The following is a 22,048-nucleotide window of genomic DNA, read 5'->3' as shown; positions in this document are numbered from 1 at the left end:
GGTCTTCGTTTCTGTGCGAGGGCTTTCTCTAGTTGCGGCAAGTGGGGGCCACTCTTCATCACGGTGCGCGGGCCTCTCATTATCGCGGCCTCTCTTGTTGCGGAGGACAGGCTCCAGACGCGCAGGCTCAGCAGTTGTGGCTCACGGGTCTAGTTGCTCCGCGGCATGTGGGATCCTCCCAGACCAGGGCTCGAACCCGTGTCCCCTGCATTGGCAGGCAGACTCTCAACCACTGCGCCACCAGGGAAGCCCAGGAATTAACTTTTTTACCTTGTTATAATCATTGTTAGCAGTATAGAGTAGTCGTTTACTTCATTCATATATTTATAAGCATTTCTTATGGCTTTAAAACGTGCTGTCAAGGATGTATACTGTATTCCTAGGACCCACCCCTTTTGAGAGGCATCTTAGATTTTTTCCCTTATTAATGGTATGAGGTGTTTTTGTGTGTTATGTGAGGCCAACTGGAATTTACTAACAAATGTTAAATATACAATTTTAAAATTGTAACCCAATTGATTATTTTTTGTCTATACTTTTAAATGGTGCCAGAGACTTAAATTTCCTAACTTAGATGTAGTGAAAGTGCAAAGAGTGCACTTTCTATCAGGGTAAATACTGAGCATATTTCTCTCTTGAATATGGAATTTTCTCAGCAGGTGTAACTTCCTTGCTCAATATTATAGGATAATATTCCATTTCTGGAAACGATTTGCTCATTGCTGACCTTTAAGACCATAAAATGTAACAAAGAGCAGTGTAACAAAATTGTTAGGTAGTTGGCTTTCTTTGTTTGGTTTCAGATTTTTGAACTATCTAATAATGATTTTCACTGGATAAGCTCTTACTACTTCCTCAAGACCCAGCTCAAATGTCATCTTTGTAAATGTTTCCCACACTCTCCAGGCTTGGTTGTTTGGTTCTTTCATTGTACTATTTTCAAACCTCAACCGTTGCTTTTAACTTTTTGTATTTGATTTGTTAACAGTATCATTTTTCTCCATTAGATAGTCGCTTCTTGAGGGTCATCTTTATATTCCTCACAGTTTGTACAGTTCCTGGCCTGTTGTTGAACATAATTAAATTGCATCTGCTGTGTTTTTCTACTATATAAATATAATGAAATGGGTTATTCCTTACTTCATAACTTTAATTAATTTAAAAGAATTTATTATCCTGTTCACCCTACCTTATTATGGCATGATATCACTGTTTATAGTGAAAATGTCTCTTAAAAACCCTTTGTATACAAATATATTTATAATTTAGACTAAATATTATAGAGGTGTTTTAGAGTAAAAATTGACTTCTAAATGCCTTTGCATTATACATTTTTATAGTTTCTTGAAATAACTTAAGTCCTGTGATCAAAAATCAAAATTTAACTACTAGCAAATATTCATCTGCAGTTGTGCTTTTCTATTATCCTCATTTAATTGGACCTGTTTTGGGTATAACTCAAAAATATATAATTAGATAATATATTTTAGATAATGTATTTTCAAGTTAATACAAAACAAATGAGCAACAGGGAAAAAAAAATCAAAATTATCCATAATCCAACCAGTGGTACTTGCCTTTTCTGTCTTTTCTATCCATATAATTTAAAGAGCAAAAATTGTTTTAAACTGTTTTATATAGCTTTATATTAGTTGACAGACACTGTAATTTTTACCATCAACTTTGAGGTAAAATTGCATACAATAAAATGTGCCCATTTCAAGTGTACAGTGTGATGAGTTTTGGAAAACAAATTACTACTACAAATAAAATATAAAACATTTTTATTGTCCCCAGAACTCTTTCATTTTCTTTTGCATTCAGTATCCCAAGACCATCACTGACCACTGTAGAACACAATTTTCCAGTCTTGGCCTAGGCACTATCGAAACTTTGGGCCTGATAATTCTTTGTTGTGTTAGTGTCCTCTGCATTCTAGAATGTTTAACAGCATCGCTGGCCTCTCTGCCTGCTAGATACCAGTAGCAACCACCCCGACCCCATTCCCTAAGTTGTGACAATCAAAAAATGTCACCAGCACTGTCCAAGAAGGGGAGGGCAAAATTTCCCCAATTGAGAACCACTTCCTTAGTTAAGTTTTGTCTATTTTAAAATTTCATATAAATGCAGTTCCGGAGCATATAGTCTTTTCTGTCTGGCTTCCTTTGCTCAGTAAAATGTTTTTGAAATTTATCCAAATAATGTTTTTATGTGTATTAATAGTTCATTCCTTTTTTGGTTTATCCATTCTTCTGTTAGCCATTTGTGTTTTTTCCGTCTTTGGCCTATATGAATAAAGCTGCCATGAACATTCTTGTATAAGTTTTGCATGGACATATGTTTTCATTTCTTTTGGGTAATACCTAGGAATAGAATTGCTGGGTCATATACTTAGTATATATTTAAATTTGTAAGAAACGGTCAAACTGTTTTTACAAAGTGGTTGTATCATTTAAAATTTCCATCACCAGTGTATGAGAGGTTCAATTTCTATACATCCCCCAAACACTTGGTATTTTCAGGCTTTTTATTTAACTCATTCTAGTGAGAGTGCTGTGGTATTTCATTGTGGTTTTAATTTTCACTTCTTGAGGGCTAGTGATGCTGAGCTATTTCTTCTGAGCTTTTTGCCATTGGGGGTGTGTGTGTGTGTGTGTGTGTGTGTTGCCATTAATGTATCTTTTGTGAAATGTCTGTTCCCAGCTTGTTATTGAGTTATAGTTCTTTATATATTCTGGACCCAAGTCCTTTATCAAGTATGTGTTTTGCAAATTTTTTCTCCCAGTATGGTTTGCCTTTTCATTTTTTAATAATGGGTCTTATGAACAAAGGTTTTTAATTTTATCAAGTCCAGTTAATCGGGTTTTTTCCCTAATGATTCGTGCTCTTTGTGTCCTAAATAAGAAATATTTGCCTATCCTAAGGTTGCAACAATTTTGTTGTGTGTTTTCTTCTAGAAGTTTTATAGTTTTAGCTTTTAAATTTAGGCCTATGATGGCATCATAAAAAGAAGGAATATTTCTTAAATATTCCTCCTATAAATGTGCAGATATTTATAGCACAAACTTTAGTATAGCTTAAATGCAAGTGCATTGTGTATGTCAAAATATCAGTGCATTTAAATGTCTTAATACAGTCAGAAAATAGATAAATGCTAAAATAAGTCTGTAAAACTGTGGTTAGTACCATGTTTTGAAGATTTTGACTAGGCTCCTAATCACACAAATTCTGTTTTAGAGATTCTAAGGATGAATCCTTCTTTAGGGCCAGACTACTGTCTGTTTTAAGGTCCTCTGTGTTCAGTTCTAGCATGTCAGCTGTTGCTAGTTGGGTTATGACTTTATAATACTCAATAAGTACTTTTTGGTTAATTATAAACAGTATAAAGATTGATAGTATGGATTATCTAAAACATTAAGTTATTTTTATTTGTTTTTATGTATTTTTTGATTGATGTGTGTCTGATCTGAAAATTCATAATACTTCAGAATAATAGATGTATAGTCAAAAGTAGTTTTCTTTAAGGATGTCTAAAAGCAATTTAATTTTGTAAGATTTACTAAATCGTTTACCCAAAAGTCTGTTGACCTCGGTTAATACTAGTATAGTGGTGGTTTTAAAATACTGTAAGAAGTCTTCATACTATATTTAATCTTTTTTTCTTGATTAGAAGAGTAGTCTATATTTATAAAACATTCAAAAATTAAAAGAATTATAGCTTTATAAGTTTGATGTTTTCAGTAGAAGAATTTAAAATGAGCTCTAATGAAGTCTCAGTGTTTGATAAATTGTTGCAGCATCATTGTGATGTTCCTACTAGATCCATTTGTTAAACTAATTAGATCTTTTGTATTTCGTTTTACTTGCTTGAATATATACACACATTAATTATATATTCTTCCCTGTATTTTTGCCAGTTGAGCCAATTTGGTAATTGTTTTGCTTTCCAATTAGATTGCAAGATAAAAGTTGTGCCAATGCCATTGGTTAGCACTGAACAGATTGTAGTATCTTATCCTGAGGAATGCTAGTTCCACTTTAAGCCTTAGAGTTCTAATCAAAATTGGTCTGTAATTGCTTAGGATGAGCCAGTTCTTTGTAGAGACAGTAGGTGGTCACATAGCTTATGCCTTTCAATGATGGATTTCTTTTATTCTGTATTTATCATGCTTTCAAATTTTTGTAAGGCTGCTTATCAGTAGGCATTTATGATTGAATTTAATAATTTAACTTGTGAGCCTACAGACTTCTTGAGTCATCTTTCTCCTTTTTTAAATTTTCTGTTTCATTACCTTGCCTATCTTTTCTCAAAACTCTGAAAGAGTACGTATCTCAATGTGCTCTGTTCCTTTCTTAGTATCACCTGTGCTATATGATTACCATCTTCCAGAGTTCCCATCTCTTCTGCTTTACAAAGTACGGTAGTTCCTCCCTTTTAGGTTGGAATTGGGTTTAGTGCTTCCTCTGGCTTCTAACAAGAGAGTATCAACAGAATATTTCTAAAATTTATTAGGTTCACTGCTTTTAGCTGAATGAGACTTCCTACTATTGTCTGGACCATATAGATTCCCAAATTTATCTCTTACGTGACTGTCATTTTTTTGCCTATGCCTTTCAGTAGCTTCAAACTTATTAATTCTTGTGGAAATTTCGTCAGATATTTTCATTGCCTAGAACAGTGATGAGTATAGTTGGTATTCAATATTTTACATTGATCAATACATTTATTAAACTGTGATCAGCTAAGGATTGTAGGAATCCAAAAGAAGTTTAGTGTATGTCCTTGAGTTTATGTTCTTGATGGAGAGGCAAGAAAATGAGGGTAAAGAGAAGATAATATTTATTTTATGCTTTGCCTTGTTTAAAACATCATCTGGGAACATGCTTACTATTATCTGGCTCACCAATTAATAAAGAGATTTTAAAATGCAGTATGATGTTTCAAGCCATTGTGGTACATAGTTTAAAAGGAAGCAAGATAGGGGCATTAATCAGGGGAAACAGGCCTTATTTCTGTCAAAAATTAAACTTACACTTTCTACTTTAGGGGTGATCTTCAGAATGTATGCTTATCTGTTTCTTTGCTTGTTTTTTTAAAAACATTTGTTGGAAAAAACCTTCCAGGATTAGTGTAATTTTCATTTTGTTTAGTATATTTAGGTCAAAAACTAAATTCGGTTAATTTGTTTTTATATAATGGCTTTTAATTGTGCCCACCCCCTAAACTCCCATGGTTTTAGGATGATTAACTGAAAAAGAACACTTACCTTGATCTAAAAATAGTATACTTATATCTAAATTACAAATATGGATTGAGAAGTGTCTTAAATATTAATAGTCTATTTTTTTCCTTTCAGGTAGTTGTTTTTATTGGCTTCTACCTATAAGTACTGTAAGAGTTGATGATAAAATGTGGTTTCTAAATTATTTATACTAAAAACATACTTGTTAATGCTTAAGTGAATTATGTTTTGCTGTTTGGCCATATTTTGAACACAGCTCCTCTTTGGTTGATTTTTGGGGGTTTTGCGTTAGTTTAGGATTGATCTACTTCAACTCCCTTATCATATGAGTGTTTGTTTCAATATTACAATTAACTTTTTTTTGAGATCTGATTGTCATATGACATTTTATTAGTTTTAGGTGTCCAACATAATGATTTGATATATGTCTATATTGTGAAATGATTACCACAGTAAGTTTAGTTAGCATCCATCACCACACAAAGTTACAATTTTTTTTCCTGTATGAGAACTTCTAAGATCTACTCTCTGAGCAACTTTCAAATACACAGAACAGTCTTGTTAACTACGGTCACCATGCTGTACATTCCATCCCCAAGACTTATTTATCTTACAATTGGAAATTTGTACCTGTAATTAATTTTTTTTAACATCTTTATTGGAGTATAATTGCTTTACAGTGTTGTGTTAGTTTCTGCTGTATAACAAAGTGAATCAGCTGTACATATACATATATCCCCATATCCCCTCCCTCTTGTGCCTCCCTCCCATCCTCCCTATCCCACCCCTCTAGGTGGTCACAAAGCACTGAGCTAATCTCCCTGTGCTATGCAGCTGCTTCCCACTAGCTATCTGTTTTACATTTGGTAGTGTATATATGTCAATGCTACTCTTTCACTTCATCACAGCTTACCCTTCCCCCTCCCTGTGTCCTCAAGTCCATTCTCTACGTCTGCATCTTTATTCCTGTCCTGCCCCTAGGTTCATTAGAACCAAATTTTTTTTTTTTTAGATTCCATATCTGTGTGTTAGCATAGGGTATTTGTTTTTCTCTTTCTGACTTACTTCACTCTGTATGACAGACTCTAGCTCTATCCACCTCACTACAAATAACTCAATTTCATTTCTTTTTATGGCCGAGTAATATTCCATTGTATATATGTGCCACATGTTCTTTATCCATTCATCTGTTGATGGACACTTAGGTTGCTTCCATGTCCTGGCTATTATAAATAGTGCTGCAGTGAACATTGCGTGTACCTGCAATTAATTTTTTTTTAACATCTTTATTGGAGTATAATTGCTTTACAGTGGTGTGTTAGTTTCTGCTTTATAACAAAGTGAATCAGTTATACATATACATATATCCCCATATCTCTTCCCTCTTGCGTCTCCCTCCCTCCGATTAATTTTTAAAGTGGTTGCTGGCCCCCATTTCGCTGGAGCATGATAACTCTCTAATTCTGCATATGCATATAGTTTCTACAAACTAAGGACATCTGCCCAGGAAATCTGAACCAGTTGAATGTAAATTTTCTAATTCACTTTAAAAATAGATTGTTCAGATTTCTGAGAAATGAATACCTGATATAATTGAATACAGCAATGGTATTTACTAAGATTCAGCAAAAGATAACACTTAACTATAACAGGATCAAGAAGACTGTCCTAGAGCTGATATATTTGGATTATAGCAAGCTACATGACAGATCTCTCACACTGGTATGAATAAAATAGAGAAATATGGGCTTGGTAAAAGAGTAGCTGTGGAAAGATGCGTAACTGATAAAACAACAGTAGGTCTGTGCCAGTCTATACCATCTATACTTTTGAACTTGGCCTATTTTTTGAAGACCACTCAACTTGTAGTACTGATATCTGATCCTCAGTTCTGCTCTGCCACTTACAGCTCTGTTACCTTGGGTAAATTACTTAGCCTTTTAGAGCCTTCTTATTCTGTGTAAAGCATAGTAATCATTTCTGTCCACTGCTAGTTATAGGGTTTTAATGAAGTTTACATGAGGGTATATATGTGAGAGGACTTCAAAAACTCATTTTATTGTTCTTTCTTTTATAAGAAAAAATATATGAAGCGTTGAGGGAAAACTAGATCAGATTTGCTGATGATAAAAGACTGAGAAAGATAGGTGATGTCTGCTAGTACTAATTTATAGGATTAAATGGGACTAATGGGTATATGGCATCCTAATTAAAATAATCGTTTAAAAAACATACTGGGAACATTTGTACTTGAAATTCACAGGAAAATTTGATAGCATTTCTATTTGAGTAGCCACCATAAATTAGATCAAAGAAGTCTGCTCATTTTAAGGGAAAAAGCTGTATTGCATAGTGAGTTAAGAGCACAGTTTGGAGTCAGACTACCTGGCTTGGATCCTGTTTCTGCTACTTTTTTATCCTTGTGACTTTGAATAAGTAACTTAATCTCTCAATGCCTCGGTCTCTTCATCTAAAAATGAGGATAACGGTACCTACCTCATAGAGCTCTTGTGAGAGTCAGCTGAATTAATATTTATTATCATTTGCAGTAAGTCTGTATAAGTGTAAAATAAATTATGAAAAGGCAAACATTGGATTTAGGATTTTGTAATGGTTCATTAAAATCTACTACCATACAGTTAATGCATTGTATTTTATGTCTGTAAAGGCATTGTACCTACATTTTTACAGATGTGTTTAATCACATTCATGTAAGTTATTTTTAAATATAATTTCTTTTTGTGTTCTTCTTAGACAATGGTTACTTACTCAATTTTATAACTAACGGATGGCCAGAAAAGGGTTTTTTTCCCTTTATTTATTTATTTTTTTGGAACTTAATAATAGTTTTAAAAAATCAATATATGTTGCCATCTACAGAACAAATACTTTAAAAGCAAAGAAGAGCAGAGGTAGACAGAGTGAAGTAAGAAAGAGATTACAGACCAGAAACAAGCTCAAGGAGTCTTTTGTATAGGAAAAAGAGTCAAATCAGTGCGGAAAGGGTAGGCTATTCAATAAATTTTTCTCCTTCTAGAGGGAAATTATTTATTTACCTCTTACCATATACATACACACACACCAAAACAAAGTCTCCAAATGAATTAAAATACTAAATGTGGGAAATGGAACTTGAAAACTTTTGGAAGAAAATATTAAAACATATTTATGACCTTGAGGTAAGGATTTCTTAGACATAAAAATTGTACACTTTAAAGTAAGAGATTGATATATTTGTATCAAAATTAAAATTCCTGTATGTAAAAAGCTAACATAAAGTAAAAGACAAGCCACAGACTAGGAGTGCATATTTGCCATATACACATAACAGTCAAAAAGTATTCCAAATTTAGAATCTGTATAGAATGCCTATAAATTAAGTGAAGGAAAAATAACCTAATGAAAAATAGGCAAAGGATAAAAATAGGTAATTCAGAAAGAAGCAAACCAATGAAAAGTTGCTCAAATTCACTAGTAATCAGGGAAATACATTTCACAATACCCAGCCTTTTGGCAAAAATGAAGATGTCTGACAACACTTAGTATTCCTGATATGGAGGAAGCAGGCACTCTTGTGCTCCCAGTAGAAGTGTCGATACAACTACTTTGAAGAATATTTTGATAAAATCTAGAAAAGTTGAAGATGTGCACACCCTTCAACCCAGCTTTTCCACGTGTAAGTATTTATCTGGAACTTATGAGGGTGTGTAACGACGTGTGTACAAGGTTGGAAACAGTCCTCTTGGCCATACGTAATGGAAACATTAGTTATGGTATATTCATAAAATGGAAATCTTAGCAGCCTTTAATCAGATCTCAGGTCTGTTGTGGAGCATTACACACAGTTCTATACCATTATGTAAATTTTCAAACACATAAAACAATACTGTATATTATTTGTGGGTACTTGTATATGTATTATAGATATAAAAGCATCAACTAGAGTCACACTAAATCCATTATTGTGATTGCCCTTGAGGAGGGAAACATTAGGGACGTGAACTTTAAGGTATTATTTCTTTTTAAATTGCAAACTGTTAGCAGTTGTTCATCTCAGGTGGTGGTTATATGGTGTTGTACTTTGTACTTTTCTTTAAAGCAATTTAAAGTAAAGCATTTTAAAGTATTTTTGTCAAAATTTGCATGTAGTGAATTCTGGTAAAACAAGAAAAATTTGTAATGGGAGTTATAACTCCACTATTCCACCATTAATTGGCACCTAATCCTATAACTGTGCAGTGTAAATTGAGTTTGGTGTTTTTAGTGACATGAAATACCATCTTCTTTCTGGTATATGAACACAGAGAATGAATTTTGCATAGTAAGTTATTTCTGCATATGTGTTTGGTATATGTCTACCTTTTTTGTTACCTTATATTGAATATCTGTCTTGTATCCTCTATTAATTAAATTTGCACAAAATAACAGCAAAAAAATGTCATTCTTTGCTCACAAACTATTGGTACATATGTACCAGTTTCTCTGTTCTCAGTCTTCTGTTGCCATTTGTAACCTTGAGGATCAGTTTTATCTGGAAGGGAAATCTTCAGAATCAGTTAATAATTCTTAGTATAATGTTGACATAAATCCCTTTTAAGATACATTTGACATGTTTCAAGTGAACAAAACTGTACCAATAGCTTTTTATTGCATCATATGGGGAGTCTTGTAACTATTCTGTTGATGTATATCTGTACGGAAATAGAATTACTGTTAGAAAAGTACCTAGCAACAGCCTTAAAGTTTCTAATTTTTCTAGGCAAGAGTAGCTTCTGATTATAGGCATTCTTTTTTTTTTTTTTTTTTTTTTAAACTTTGGGTTTATTTATTTATTTATGGCTGTGTTGGGTCTTCGTTTCTGTGCGAGGGCTTTCTCTAGTTGTGGCAAGTGGGGCCACTCTTCATTGCGGTGCGCGGGCCTTTCATTATCGTGGCCTCTCTTGTTGCGGAGCACAGGCTCCAGACGCGCAGGCTCAGTAATTGTGGCTCACAGGCCTAGTTGCTCCGCGGCATGTGGGATCTTCCCAGACCAGGGCTCGAACCCGTGTCCCCTGCATTGGCAGGCAGATTCTCAACCACTGCGCCACCAGGGAAGCCCTATAGGCATTCTTTACAATCATGGTAAGCTTTTTTTTTGAAGCTTTTTTTTTTCTTCAGGGATGGATATGTGAGTAAGGAGAGTTGACCAAAGAATACAAGGTGGGATGATGAGAGTTATGAATGTATCACCAAAATCTCTAGTCACATTTTATTATTGTTCTTAATGTTTAATATTTGCATTTTGTACCCTTTAATAAGTTACAGTAGTAAGAATTTTTGTCTCCTAAACCTTCTAATAAGATGTCCATATCAAATAGGTAGCCTGTATTGATAGGTGATTTTTGAATCTACAGTCTCACTGAACTCTTCCTAACATTTTTTTTCTATAAACAGTATCGTCTTCTGAATGTAGTTTTGATCAAATATGTGTGACACAAAGGTCGGAAAGTAAAAGGTATACTTATGTACTGTTGGTAGGATACTCTTTTGAGAATAATTTGGTGATATCAATCATATTTTAAAAATACATATTCCTTAATATCCAATTCCGTTTCTATAATTTATTATAGACAAGCTTGTTTGCATTACTACTGAACCTAGATTTCTTTCATATATTCTACAAGTAAAGGTATCAAAGATTGAAAACAACCTGACTGTCCAACAGTAGGGGGTTGGCTAATTAAAAAAAACGATCTATATGTGCTGATGTGGAATGATCACCAAGATATATGATAAATTGAATAAATTAGGATGCAGGCTAATTTATTCAAGTATTTGTGTTTTTCCATTTACATACAAAAAGGGAGAAATTGGCCTATGCCTAGCATATTTCTAAAAGGATATATACAGAAGAGTCTAAACAATGATTGTCGTCACAGAGGGTGATTGGTGGTTGGGAGATGGGCTTACCTTTTCTTTGTATGCCCTTTTATATTTTGCCACATATCATGTCTTAAGTGGCAAGGCTGGGATTCCAAACCAGATCACCAACTTCCAAGTCTGCATTCTTTCCATTACACCAGAACTACTGTTTTGTCAATTTTAAAGCACAGTCAAGCAAATATTCTTAAATCATTTTAGTGTATGGTTAGGCAAAGTATCTTAATAACTCATTCAGAGTATATCTTATTAACTCAGAATAGCCAGTCGTTTTAATGCAGAAGGCAAGTCAGGTAGTATAATATTGATCATTTAAAAAATAAAGTGATAAACTATAGCACCACATCAAGACAGAGGTGAATAATCTGCTGAATGAAATTCTAAGGAAATCCGCCAAGGTTGGATTAGCATGTACTCTCTTTTTCAGTCTTGAAGCTTTGCTGCATGGTTACATCTACGTTTCTGGTCTAGACATGGAACATGGCTAAGCCTCAAGGAGGAGACCCCAGTTGCCATCATGGGTGTAACCTTCTTCCAGATATTCCCACCTATTATTTCAAAACTCCCCAGCAGTCAGAAAGGATGTTCATTTGTTTTTGAAACCAGCTGGTCCTGGTTAGGTGGCTTAGATTGCTCAAGGTAGTGTCATCGTATTGGCTATGTTCTTTCTAACCATCCATCAGCCCTGTGCTCGTGTGCTGCCTTAGTTCAGGCCTTTAGCTTACATCTGGACCCTCAGTTTTAGCCTTATAACTGGTTCCTGTGCCTTTAAACTTTTCCTCCATCCTTGTTCTTAATTGATTTTAAAAGCTATTCATTCCTGTCACTGCGGCTAAAACCTTTTAACATTGCTTTCTCCTGTCCATGGCAACTTTTTCGAACTCTTTTTTTATTAGCAAAATTATATATTGCAGAAACAAGAATTTAATTCTTTTTAGGAATTTTATTTTTTCCCATCTTTGCATAGTATATGATAAAAATGACTTTGAAATATGTTATTATAAATGTGCATCATAAAGTTCTCCCTGTAATTTTGCTTCTTCCTGCCTTTTCAACCCTGTTGTCATATACCAACCTTTGGTGTACTCACATTGCTTACTCAATGTCCCTTGAACGTGTTTTGTATATTCCTATCTCAGTGCCTTTGACCATATTATTTTTCCTTCTCTTGGAATTCTTTTCCTCCATCCTCCTTTTGTTTTTTCCAGATTCTGTATATCCTTAAGGGAAGGTCCAGTTTATGTTCCTTCCTCTCCCTGAAGCTTCTCCAGCACATAGTGATCTCTAAATCCCCTGAACTTGTGGGGTTTTTTTGTCTGTTTCACTTATGGAAATTAATTATATGGAAACCTGTGACTGTGTTAGTGTTACTGAAATTTTTGTATATGTTAATGTTTTAGCTGACTGGATTTTTTTTTAAGATGTTTGTTGGAGTTCCTGTCTCATATATCTTTGACTTCTTTCACACCTGGCACAAATGCCTAAAGTAGGCAATATATAAATGTTTATTTAGCATGAGTATAGAAAAGAGACCATATTTTATTTATCTTTCTGTCACCAGTGCGTAATATTGTGTCTGGCAAATAAGCCTTTGAAAAAATGTTGATATTATGTTAAAGAAATGATCTTTAGGTAGTGGGATCCTATAAATATGTAAGTTTGGAATATTCCTTGTGAAATTAGCTTTTCCCTGTATAGCCTGAGGAAAGTTGAGTCCAGGCTGATCTTTCTGAGGCCTTTCACGGTATCAAGCCCAACTTAGCTGGAATCTAGGAGATCTGAACCTGCATGCTTTTACATATTGTTCAAGGGAACTAATGGTTTAGAGCTCAGGCTTTGGCATCAGAGAGCTTGAGTTCATATATTTACTCCACTACTTCCTAGCTGCGTATCTCTGGGACAGTCTGTGTTTCCTTTACTGTAAAATATGGAAGGTAATGACTCCTCTTGCAGGGGCTTGTCACGAAGGTTAAATAAGGTTATCTATGAAAAATATCTGGCACAGAATAAGTGGTCAGAAAATGTTCAATATAATAACTAATGCTGTTATTAATAACAATCTTCCTTTTAACCTGATAGCTGTTCATATGGTGAAATCATCCAGCATTATAGGAATTTTAACTTCAGTGAATAGTTTGTCAATAAAATTTCAGTGTTCAAGTCTCTTCCTAAGTTTAAGTCTTTTGATTTGACATTTAACTCAGTGGAATCTTGTGACAGAAAAGACAGTGGACTGCAAACTGGGAGACTTACATTGTACCCCTAGCTTGCTCACAGATTAATTTGCTTAACCTTTAACATAAAGTAGTCTAATTGTATTATCGTTATCTGTGTACAGCACGAAACTACAGTGGTTTATAAACTTATTAAGGCAAGAACCAAGTCTTACTGAATTTTATCTTTCTACTCCCTACTGTGGATTACTAAATATGCATTGAATGAATACACGATTCAGTTTTCTCATCAAACTGGGGTTGATGGAGGGGTTGGACTATCTCTAAGATTCCCTCTAGCTCTCAAATATTTTGAACATAGGGGTCAGTGAAGTGAGTCCCAGCGTTAGAGAAGAACTGAGGATCAGAAAATATAAGTATAAGTTTTGCCATTGACAGATTTCTGAGATCCATTTTTAATTTAAGTGGATAACATATTAAAGTGTTTATGCATGACCTCAGGTTTAGATATGATTACTTTTAAGGTAAATTTGTTATCTTTCTGTTTATTAAATTTATATACTATATACTTCTTTCTTTGTTACTTATCATGACATAGGCATGGTTCAGTAAACAATCTTTACTAAACAAATTGGAATTTAAAGCTAATTGCTTGACATTATTTTTCTTCCTATTCTTTAAGTGTGAACTGGGTACTTTTGTGACTTTTTAATTATAAAATGCCCATATCATAAAAGGTATTAACTGTGTTTGGGGAAAAAATACCAAAGCACAAATAAAAAAATTCAAGCAGTATGGAGAGGAGTATGTATTGAAAAATTTTAACTCTGCTTCTTGGAGTCAGTTATATCTACAACCTTTAAAAATTATCATTCAACCTTTTATTGTAGCTTCCTGTCAGTAACCTGGTACACTATAGTTGTTCACTAAATGTTCACTGAATTAACCGATGCTCTTTACCAGTCAGGAGCTGATCAATTTTCCTGGTACACTTAGCTTTTAAAGTGCTATATAATTTCCGTAAAAGATACCTTTTCAAGGGTCTGAAACTCATTTTTTTAACTATTGTAAAAGTTACCTTCTGTCATCAGTACTAAAAGATTAAAGGTATATGTCTAAATAAGACTACTCTCATATGTGATTTATAAAATCAGTCTGCATGCCTTATAGTCACACTGTGTATAATGGTTTTAGTTTTCAGACCTAGTAAAACTTACATACAGGTTTTACTGGTTTGCCAACTATGATGAAAGTCCCTGATCATTCGGTTTCTGAGTTGTAAAGTGAATTACTAAGAAGTTACACAATCTTGGAATTTGAAGAAAGGCTTTGTGGTATACTTTATATTAGAAAGTGGTAGTAACTTCTTTCTTAATAAAAGAGGCTGATTTTTCCAAACTCTTCCTCTTTTATATTAGAGTATTTGGAAAGGCATGTGCTTGCCCTGGAAAAGAATTGTGGCTGAATCCAAAGAAGCATATTTGTCTAGGAGCTGTAATATTACCTATTAGTCTTAAATTCCAAAGTACATTTTATGTACAAAATCTGTTATAGGTTAGCCCCATCAAAGTTAAAATTACTTCCTTCTATAATTTTTTTCTGACATGGAATAAATTTTAATAAATTAGGAGATTTTTTTTTTTTTACTTTTATGACACTATAGTTATTGTTAGTTAAAAAGACATTAGAACTTTTTTTCTTGGAGAATATAAAATTGTTGGCTTGGAACTAAAAAAAATAATTAGAATATATTTTTCAATGGCCATAATAATACCAAGTCAAAAATTAAGCAGTGTTTGCTTTCCCCAAGAACTCTTCCTATTGCATAGGTGATTTCTTTGAAACTTTTAGAGAAATAGTAACAGTATAATGGAGGAATAATATATGGTGATCAAATAGGCTCTAACCTAGGCCTGTATGTGTGATTGAAAATACTCTAACCTAGGCTTGTATGTGTGATTGAAAATACTAGAAAACACTTAGAAAACTAACATTAGATAGATACTTAACATAATAGAAAAATATTTATCCAGAATCAACAGCCAACATCATACTTAACAGTTGATGATAACCCAAACCCCTGTCAATATATAGAACATTACTGTCACCCCAGAAAGTTCCCTCATGCTCCTTCCCAGTCAGTCAGTCCCCACCCCTTTCAGCCCCCCACTCCAAGAACCACTATAATGATTTTTTCTACCATAAATTACTGCCTATTCTAAGACTTCATGTAAATGAAATTATACATTATGTACTCTGTGTAAGACTTCTATCATTCAGCATAAAGCACTGAGATTCAGTCATGTTGTGGCATATATCTCAATAGTTTTTTTTTTTAATTGCTGAGTAATGTTCGTGAGTTCAGCCTATATTTAATATGAACTTTCTAGATTTCTGTGGTTACTATTGTTATTTGGTGTTTCTTGGTTTATGCTTAAAATAAATTATGCTCTAATAAATGGTACTGTAATACTTGATTTTCTGTTGTTTGTTTATGCTGTCTTAAAACTTAAGTTAGTAGCAAGTTGTTATTTATCAGATATAATTAAATTGCAGGGGAATTAAATGCTTCTGTGAATACGAACACAGTGTTCTCAGAAGAGTACTATATATAGAATTTCACTTAGTTCACCTTAATAGGAATTTAAAGATAAGTGGTTCATTGATAATGACATAGCTCTATTTGAAGAATCAACCATTTCAATTATTGGCATGTACTAATTGTTTTAAAAGGAGGTGAGGGAGCCCTATGTGAGTTCAAATCTTTATTTCTATAACTTGCATTCATTTGTCCAGACTGTGCTTTCTAAACACAGATAATCTATTCCTTAGAGCAATATATAAACAGTAGACACTATGTAAGTAGCATGATTTAATAAAAAGAGTTGACCTAGCCTCTCATTTGTCCCTTCCTTGCATTAGCTAGCTAGATCTCCTTTAATGAGTATCAGCATTGATTTCTTCCTTTAAGTGAGAATGTTTACATCGTGTTTTTCTGTTTAGGGACACTTAAAAATCTGGCACAAGCTAGGGACACTCCCCACTACCACCATGCACGTAAAACACAGAACTCTTGAAACCCCTTCATTTGCCTTTTGCATCCCATATTACAAATTCAATAAATGAAGTCTTTAGGAATCATCTTGTTTACTTTCTTTTACTTAAACCCACATCCATTTCACTACCAGGACATGTTGGTTCTACATCAAAAAATAACCCAAATCTGACCACTTCTCACATTTCTACTGCCTCTATTCTAGGCCAAATCTGATCATCTCTCACCTACATGACTCTAATAGCCTCTTTTTTTTTTAAATTTTTATTTTATATTGGAGTGTAGTTGATTTACATAGTAGCCTCTTAACTGGTCTCTCTACAGACCACTTTCCTTGCAGCAGCCAAAATGATTTTCCAAAAATGTATGTGTTTTTGTTGTTTTGCATTGTACTTGGAATAAAATTCAAACTGTTTGCAGTTTTGTTGTCCTTAGCTGGGCTTGCATTATATCCTGTGTGTCCGTTATTCAGGAGTTAGTTAGATATCTGGGCAGGGAAACTTGAGTTACTTCAAAGTAGCTTAATTGGTATGAGCATTTTTACCTTATTGTTTTAATAGAATTCCTATATCTTAGAATCACAGTTTATTCACTGGAAAAAAAAATCATAGCTAATTGATTTCCAATCCCTTATTTTGGCAGTTAAATAAAAATCTGTTTAATTCTTTTTTTTTTTTTTGGTTTATTACAGATCGAGCTGGGAGCATCAGTACCCTTGATTCTTTGGACTTTGCAAGATATTCAGATGATGGTAACAGGGAAACGGATGAGAGAGTGGCAGGTGAGTAAGATTGTAAAGACAGATTTGGATTTTTTGACATTCCAGAAATAATAAAATGACTTGAAGAATTCTCTTCTTTCTATAATTTGGTATGTGAATATATTGATATAGTTATTATACAAAGTTATGTTACTAATTTATTGGTTGCAGGGAACATCCCAGCCCCCAACTGCTCTTTCCAGTGGTGTTCTGAATTTTTGGTTATGCACACCTACAGTTTGCTGAGTTCTGCTTGTAGCCAGTAGTTTACAACCATGTAGTTATACAGGTGGTATAAAAGAGGTTTAAGTTAGCCATGGTTTAGTACAAAGTTAGTTGGTCATTGGCCTCCTCATTCCTTTTATCCTCCAAACCAGGGCTGAGTAATATTCATGTGTTATATACCAGTACAGCTCTACTGATTGTTAAAATTGGTTTAAATACTTCTATGCTGGTTGGTGAATAAAACTTTGCTTGGTTCCCTGGATGCTCCCTGGCCATCACTGCATCTCTCCAGAAACTTCTCTTGACTTGCTTGTGATCCAGAAAATAAAGGGTTAATGCTTGGTCCAGCAGGGGCCTCCAGGACCTTGCCCATTCCAAAAAGAAGGCCAACATCCTTCTTAGTTGCTTGGTTTCTCATTCCAATCTCCTTCCCCTCTCCATCCTCCCACCATTTCTGCCTTTTAGGCATCACCACTGGATCTGTAGGGACTTCAGAAGACTAATTTGTACCCTCTGTGTTCTGCCCACATCAAATGAGGCCAGTTGGATTCTTCTGGGGGTCCACCCTGGGATTTACCAGTGTAGCAGCTCTGGCTCCTCAGGTGTCAAGTGACTGGTACCTTTCTGGTGCTTCAAGGCTGTGGCTGTCTGTTATTGAAGTAATTTTTGAATGTCTTATTGGAATTGTAGTTTTCATAGGACGTTGACTCTGAGATAGATGGGAAGTAGACAGACATCAGTTAGGTATTTTAATCCACCAGAATGGTGGGCACACCTGGCACAGGAAGGATGCCACGTGGGACAGATGGGAGCCTGTGAGGGAAATATTTTTCTTCCATTTACTGGGACAAGTTTGTTAAACCTACCAAATGTTTGCCTGTCCTAGTCATTGTGAATAAAAGTGAGTGCTAATTTTTATATAGCACTTGCTCCATTCTGAACACTGTTGTAAATGTATATTAACTCTTTGAGTTACAGAATTATCATCATCCTCCCCGCCCCAAGAAACTGAGGCACTCAGAGATTATTAAGACTTTAGTGGCAGAGCTAAGACTTGAACGCAGATAACCCAGCAGCAGAGCTCACAACTGACTGCACTGGATGCTACCTCTTAGCATGAAGGATGAGGTTTGACCTGGTTAAAATGACATTCCAATATGTGGTTTTCATTTATTACTCGAGAATAGAGCTATTGAATGTTTAAAAAAATCTCTCTTTCCCTAATCTCTTCCCTGAGTTACGGGGAAAAAATGATGTAATTGTTTTTAGTTCAACAGAGGCTAAGAGAGGATTCAGCAGTGAGAACGATAGCATTATCAATTGAACGGGGAAGTCATTGGAAGAGTTTAATGCAGCTCCATATATCAAGTCATGATTTAGTCATAAGCATTATTAATTGAAAGCTGTATCAAAAAGGAAATCACATCAGTACTGTCTGAAAATTAGCAAATCAAATGGGAATTATTTGAATAATTTTAGGACAAACTTATCCTACTAATTATATCATTTGTTAAGTGGCATTATGTTATATTTAATTATATAGTAAATGTTAGCTATTCTGTGTTTTCTGTTATATGTTAAGTATTAAATGCATGGTGTTTTGGTTTATTAGAGACTAACCAAATATATTTAGTTTTGTATATTGTATTGTTGTTCAGATGGTTATGTATTAGAAAATAACTTCTACCCAGAAATAGACCACATAATTATTTTCTTCCCTTTAATTTTTATTTGAAAACCTAAATTTTAGACTTAGTAAAATTTAAGAGGTTCATCATTATTCTCAGTATTTAGGTATTTTAGTATTTCTTTTTTTTTTTTTTTAAATTTAATTTTATTTATTTATTTATTTATTTTTTGGCTGTGTTGGGTCTTCGTTTCTGTGCGAGGGCTTTCTCTAGTTGCGGCAAGTGGGGGCCACTCTTCATCGCGGTGCGCGGGCCTCTCACTATCGCGGCCTCTCTTGTTGCGGAGCACAGGCTCCAGACGCGCAGGCTCAGTAATTGTGGCTCACGGGCCTAGTTGCTCCGCGGCATGTGGGATCTTCCCAGACCAGGGCTCGAACCCGTGTCTCCTGCATTGGCAGGCAGATTCTCAACCACTGCGCCACCAGGGAAGCCCAGGTATTTTAGTATTTCTAATTAGGGGAAACACTGATGTAGAAGCAAGATGTTATAATTAAGCAAAATATTATAACTAAGCATAACTAAGAGTGAATATTTGGCAGTTTTGACCTTATATTTTTAATCTAAAGATTATACTTTTGTCTCTAAGTTTGGGGAGATAAAGTAATTTTTGCTTACTATATAATGCCAATGTATAAATATATGCTGTCTTGAGAAAGAAATACTATGTGGTGTCACTTATATGTGGAGTCTAAAAAATAATACCAATGAATCTATATATCAGTATAAAACAGAAACAGAGTTATAGACTAGAAAACAATCTTATGGTTCCCCAAAGGGGAGAGGGAGGAGAGGATGGGACAAATTAGGAGTATGGGATTAACAGATACAAACTACTCTACATTAAATAGATAAACAACAAGGGTTTACTCTGTAGCACAAGGCATTATACCTATTATCTTGTAATAACCTGTAACGAAATGTAATCTACAAAAAAATCAAACGACTATGCTGTACACCTGAAGCTCAAGACAATATTGTAAATCAACTATACTTCAGTGTAAATGAGTGACTGAGTGCTGTCTTCCATCTTCATTGGAAAAGGGAAGGAAATGTATGTTATTCCAGGAGAATGGCATTTAGACTTTTAGTGCTCTTGTGCCATCGCCTGTTATTGAACCAAATGTGTGATACGTGGATGAAAATTTCAATTAATCACAATTCCCATTTACAAAAAGATTTTTGGCTCTTCGCTAACCATTGCTAGTAACTTAGAACCTAATCAAAAAATGAATAATCCAGAAAAGATAATTATCCTGCCATCTATCATTGGATCACATGTAAACCTCACTGAGAAAGAATAAAAATCTCTTTTATTTTCATATACCAGTCTTGGGCAGAAGGAGATTATAGATAATACAGGTATTGAGTCCGCTGCCCCACAATGCAAATGTAGGGTCTGCTCCAGGCTTTAATAAACTGTTGCTGTTTATGAGACATATATATACTACTACATGTGGGTTCAGCATCATTCTTATCATCTTTTCCCTAAATTTAAAAATCTGGTTATTTTTTCAAGTCTGTACAGGTGTTCCTTTAAAGAGGAAAAGATCTCTAAATGGACAAATGTTTATTGAGCATCTGCTCTGTGCCAGGCACTGTTCTGGTTGCTTTATATAAAATACTTATTTAACCTTGTTAACAATCCTTCAAAATAGGTCATGATATCCTTATTTTATAGATCAGAAAACTGAGAAGCTTACCAAGATTGAAAAGTTTTCCCAGTAGCCTCCATATGGTTAAAGGGCAAAATCAGGATGTGAACATATAGGTTTTTATTCCAGGGCTCACGATGTATCTTTAAGTACCAGGCTGGAGCTTTGACTCATCTGTACATTCATGTGAATAGCAGAATCTTATCTTTCCCATACAAGGCTGTTTCAACATAGTCATTTTCTTTCAAAAAAAAGTAAAATTTCAAAAGCATTTCATTTAAAATATTTTCCACTTCTGAATTTAGTAGACACCAAACCAAAATGAGCTTAATTTAACTGACTTTTTAGTAAAAGCCTTTCTATATGTTATTAAACAAAGCTGTACAGTGTACATACAGTGTAGCTGTTAAATTTTCAAGTTTTCTTCAAGATAGCAAGGGACATCTATGTTCTTAATATTGGGATTGCCATTCTTTAATTAGACATTTTGAGCATCTGCTACGTATTAGGTACTATGTTAGGCGCTAGATACAGAAGCATGAAATAGACAGAGTTTCTGCCCTCAAGGAATTTGTACTAAAACCTGTCTACGTCTGTAATACAAATAAATGTTCAGTACTTTGGAAACAGTGATAAGGAACTTGTTGATTTTAGAACCATCTATATCCCTGTCTCAGGTTCACTTGATCCAGCTTTTAGCATCAGAGTCTCTGACTTTATTTGTTCTCATACCTCTACCTGTTACTGTATTACTTCTCTAGTTCATACCTTAATTTTTGTATTGGGATCTAGAGAACTGCAGAAGCTGTTCTTTCTAATTTGCAGGGAAAGACACTACTGAATGCTGGTAAGATCACTGATGTTTAGATTTATTAGATATGGCATCAAGTACTGGAATACCCATTCATACAACTAACATTTGTTGAGTCCTCTATATTCAAGGTATTATACAGTTATGGGAACAATAAAAAACAAAGTAGACATATGAAGCCTTTTTAAGCCTACGTAATCTAGTAAACATTCTAAAATGAAATTCAAATTTTTGCCTGTGGGATAACCTGGCCTTACCCCCTGGGTAAGAAGCATCATCAGTAGCCCTCTCATTCCTTAGCTGTTGGGCTGCAGCATACATATCCAGCTTTATCAGGATTAAATAAGCCTATCTGTCTTATTATAATATATTTTTCCTTAGTACAAATATCTTTACTTCCTGTTTGCAGTACTTTTTTGTTTTTCTTATTTTCAACCTTACTTAAATCTTATGTATGGTTTTGTATGATTTAAAATAGGATAGATGCTCCAACAAGCCTTTTAAGGGCAACAAGCCTTTGA

The 22,048-nt window shown here is 34.3% G+C and overlaps 1 protein-coding gene across 6 annotated transcripts in view; it reads left to right on the top strand.

The window, feature by feature from the left end:
* The window catches only part of RELCH (RAB11 binding and LisH domain, coiled-coil and HEAT repeat containing), a 123,333-nt gene that overhangs the window by 1,454 nt on the left and 99,831 nt on the right, over window positions 1–22,048 (top strand). For all 6 annotated transcript variants that reach the window (XM_061170508.1, XM_061170507.1, XM_061170506.1 and 3 more), the window contains exon 2: window positions 17,083–17,172. In XM_061170508.1, coding sequence (XP_061026491.1) covers window positions 17,083–17,172 — 90 coding nt within the window. The remainder of the gene's footprint in view (window positions 1–17,082; window positions 17,173–22,048) is intronic.

The sequence above is a fragment of the Eubalaena glacialis genome, chromosome 15 (genome assembly GCF_028564815.1).
Source record: "Eubalaena glacialis isolate mEubGla1 chromosome 15, mEubGla1.1.hap2.+ XY, whole genome shotgun sequence".
Taxonomy (NCBI): Eukaryota; Metazoa; Chordata; class Mammalia; order Artiodactyla; family Balaenidae; genus Eubalaena; species Eubalaena glacialis.
Note: the sequence above shows the minus strand (reverse complement) of the source record. Positions and strands in the feature narration are given on the sequence as shown.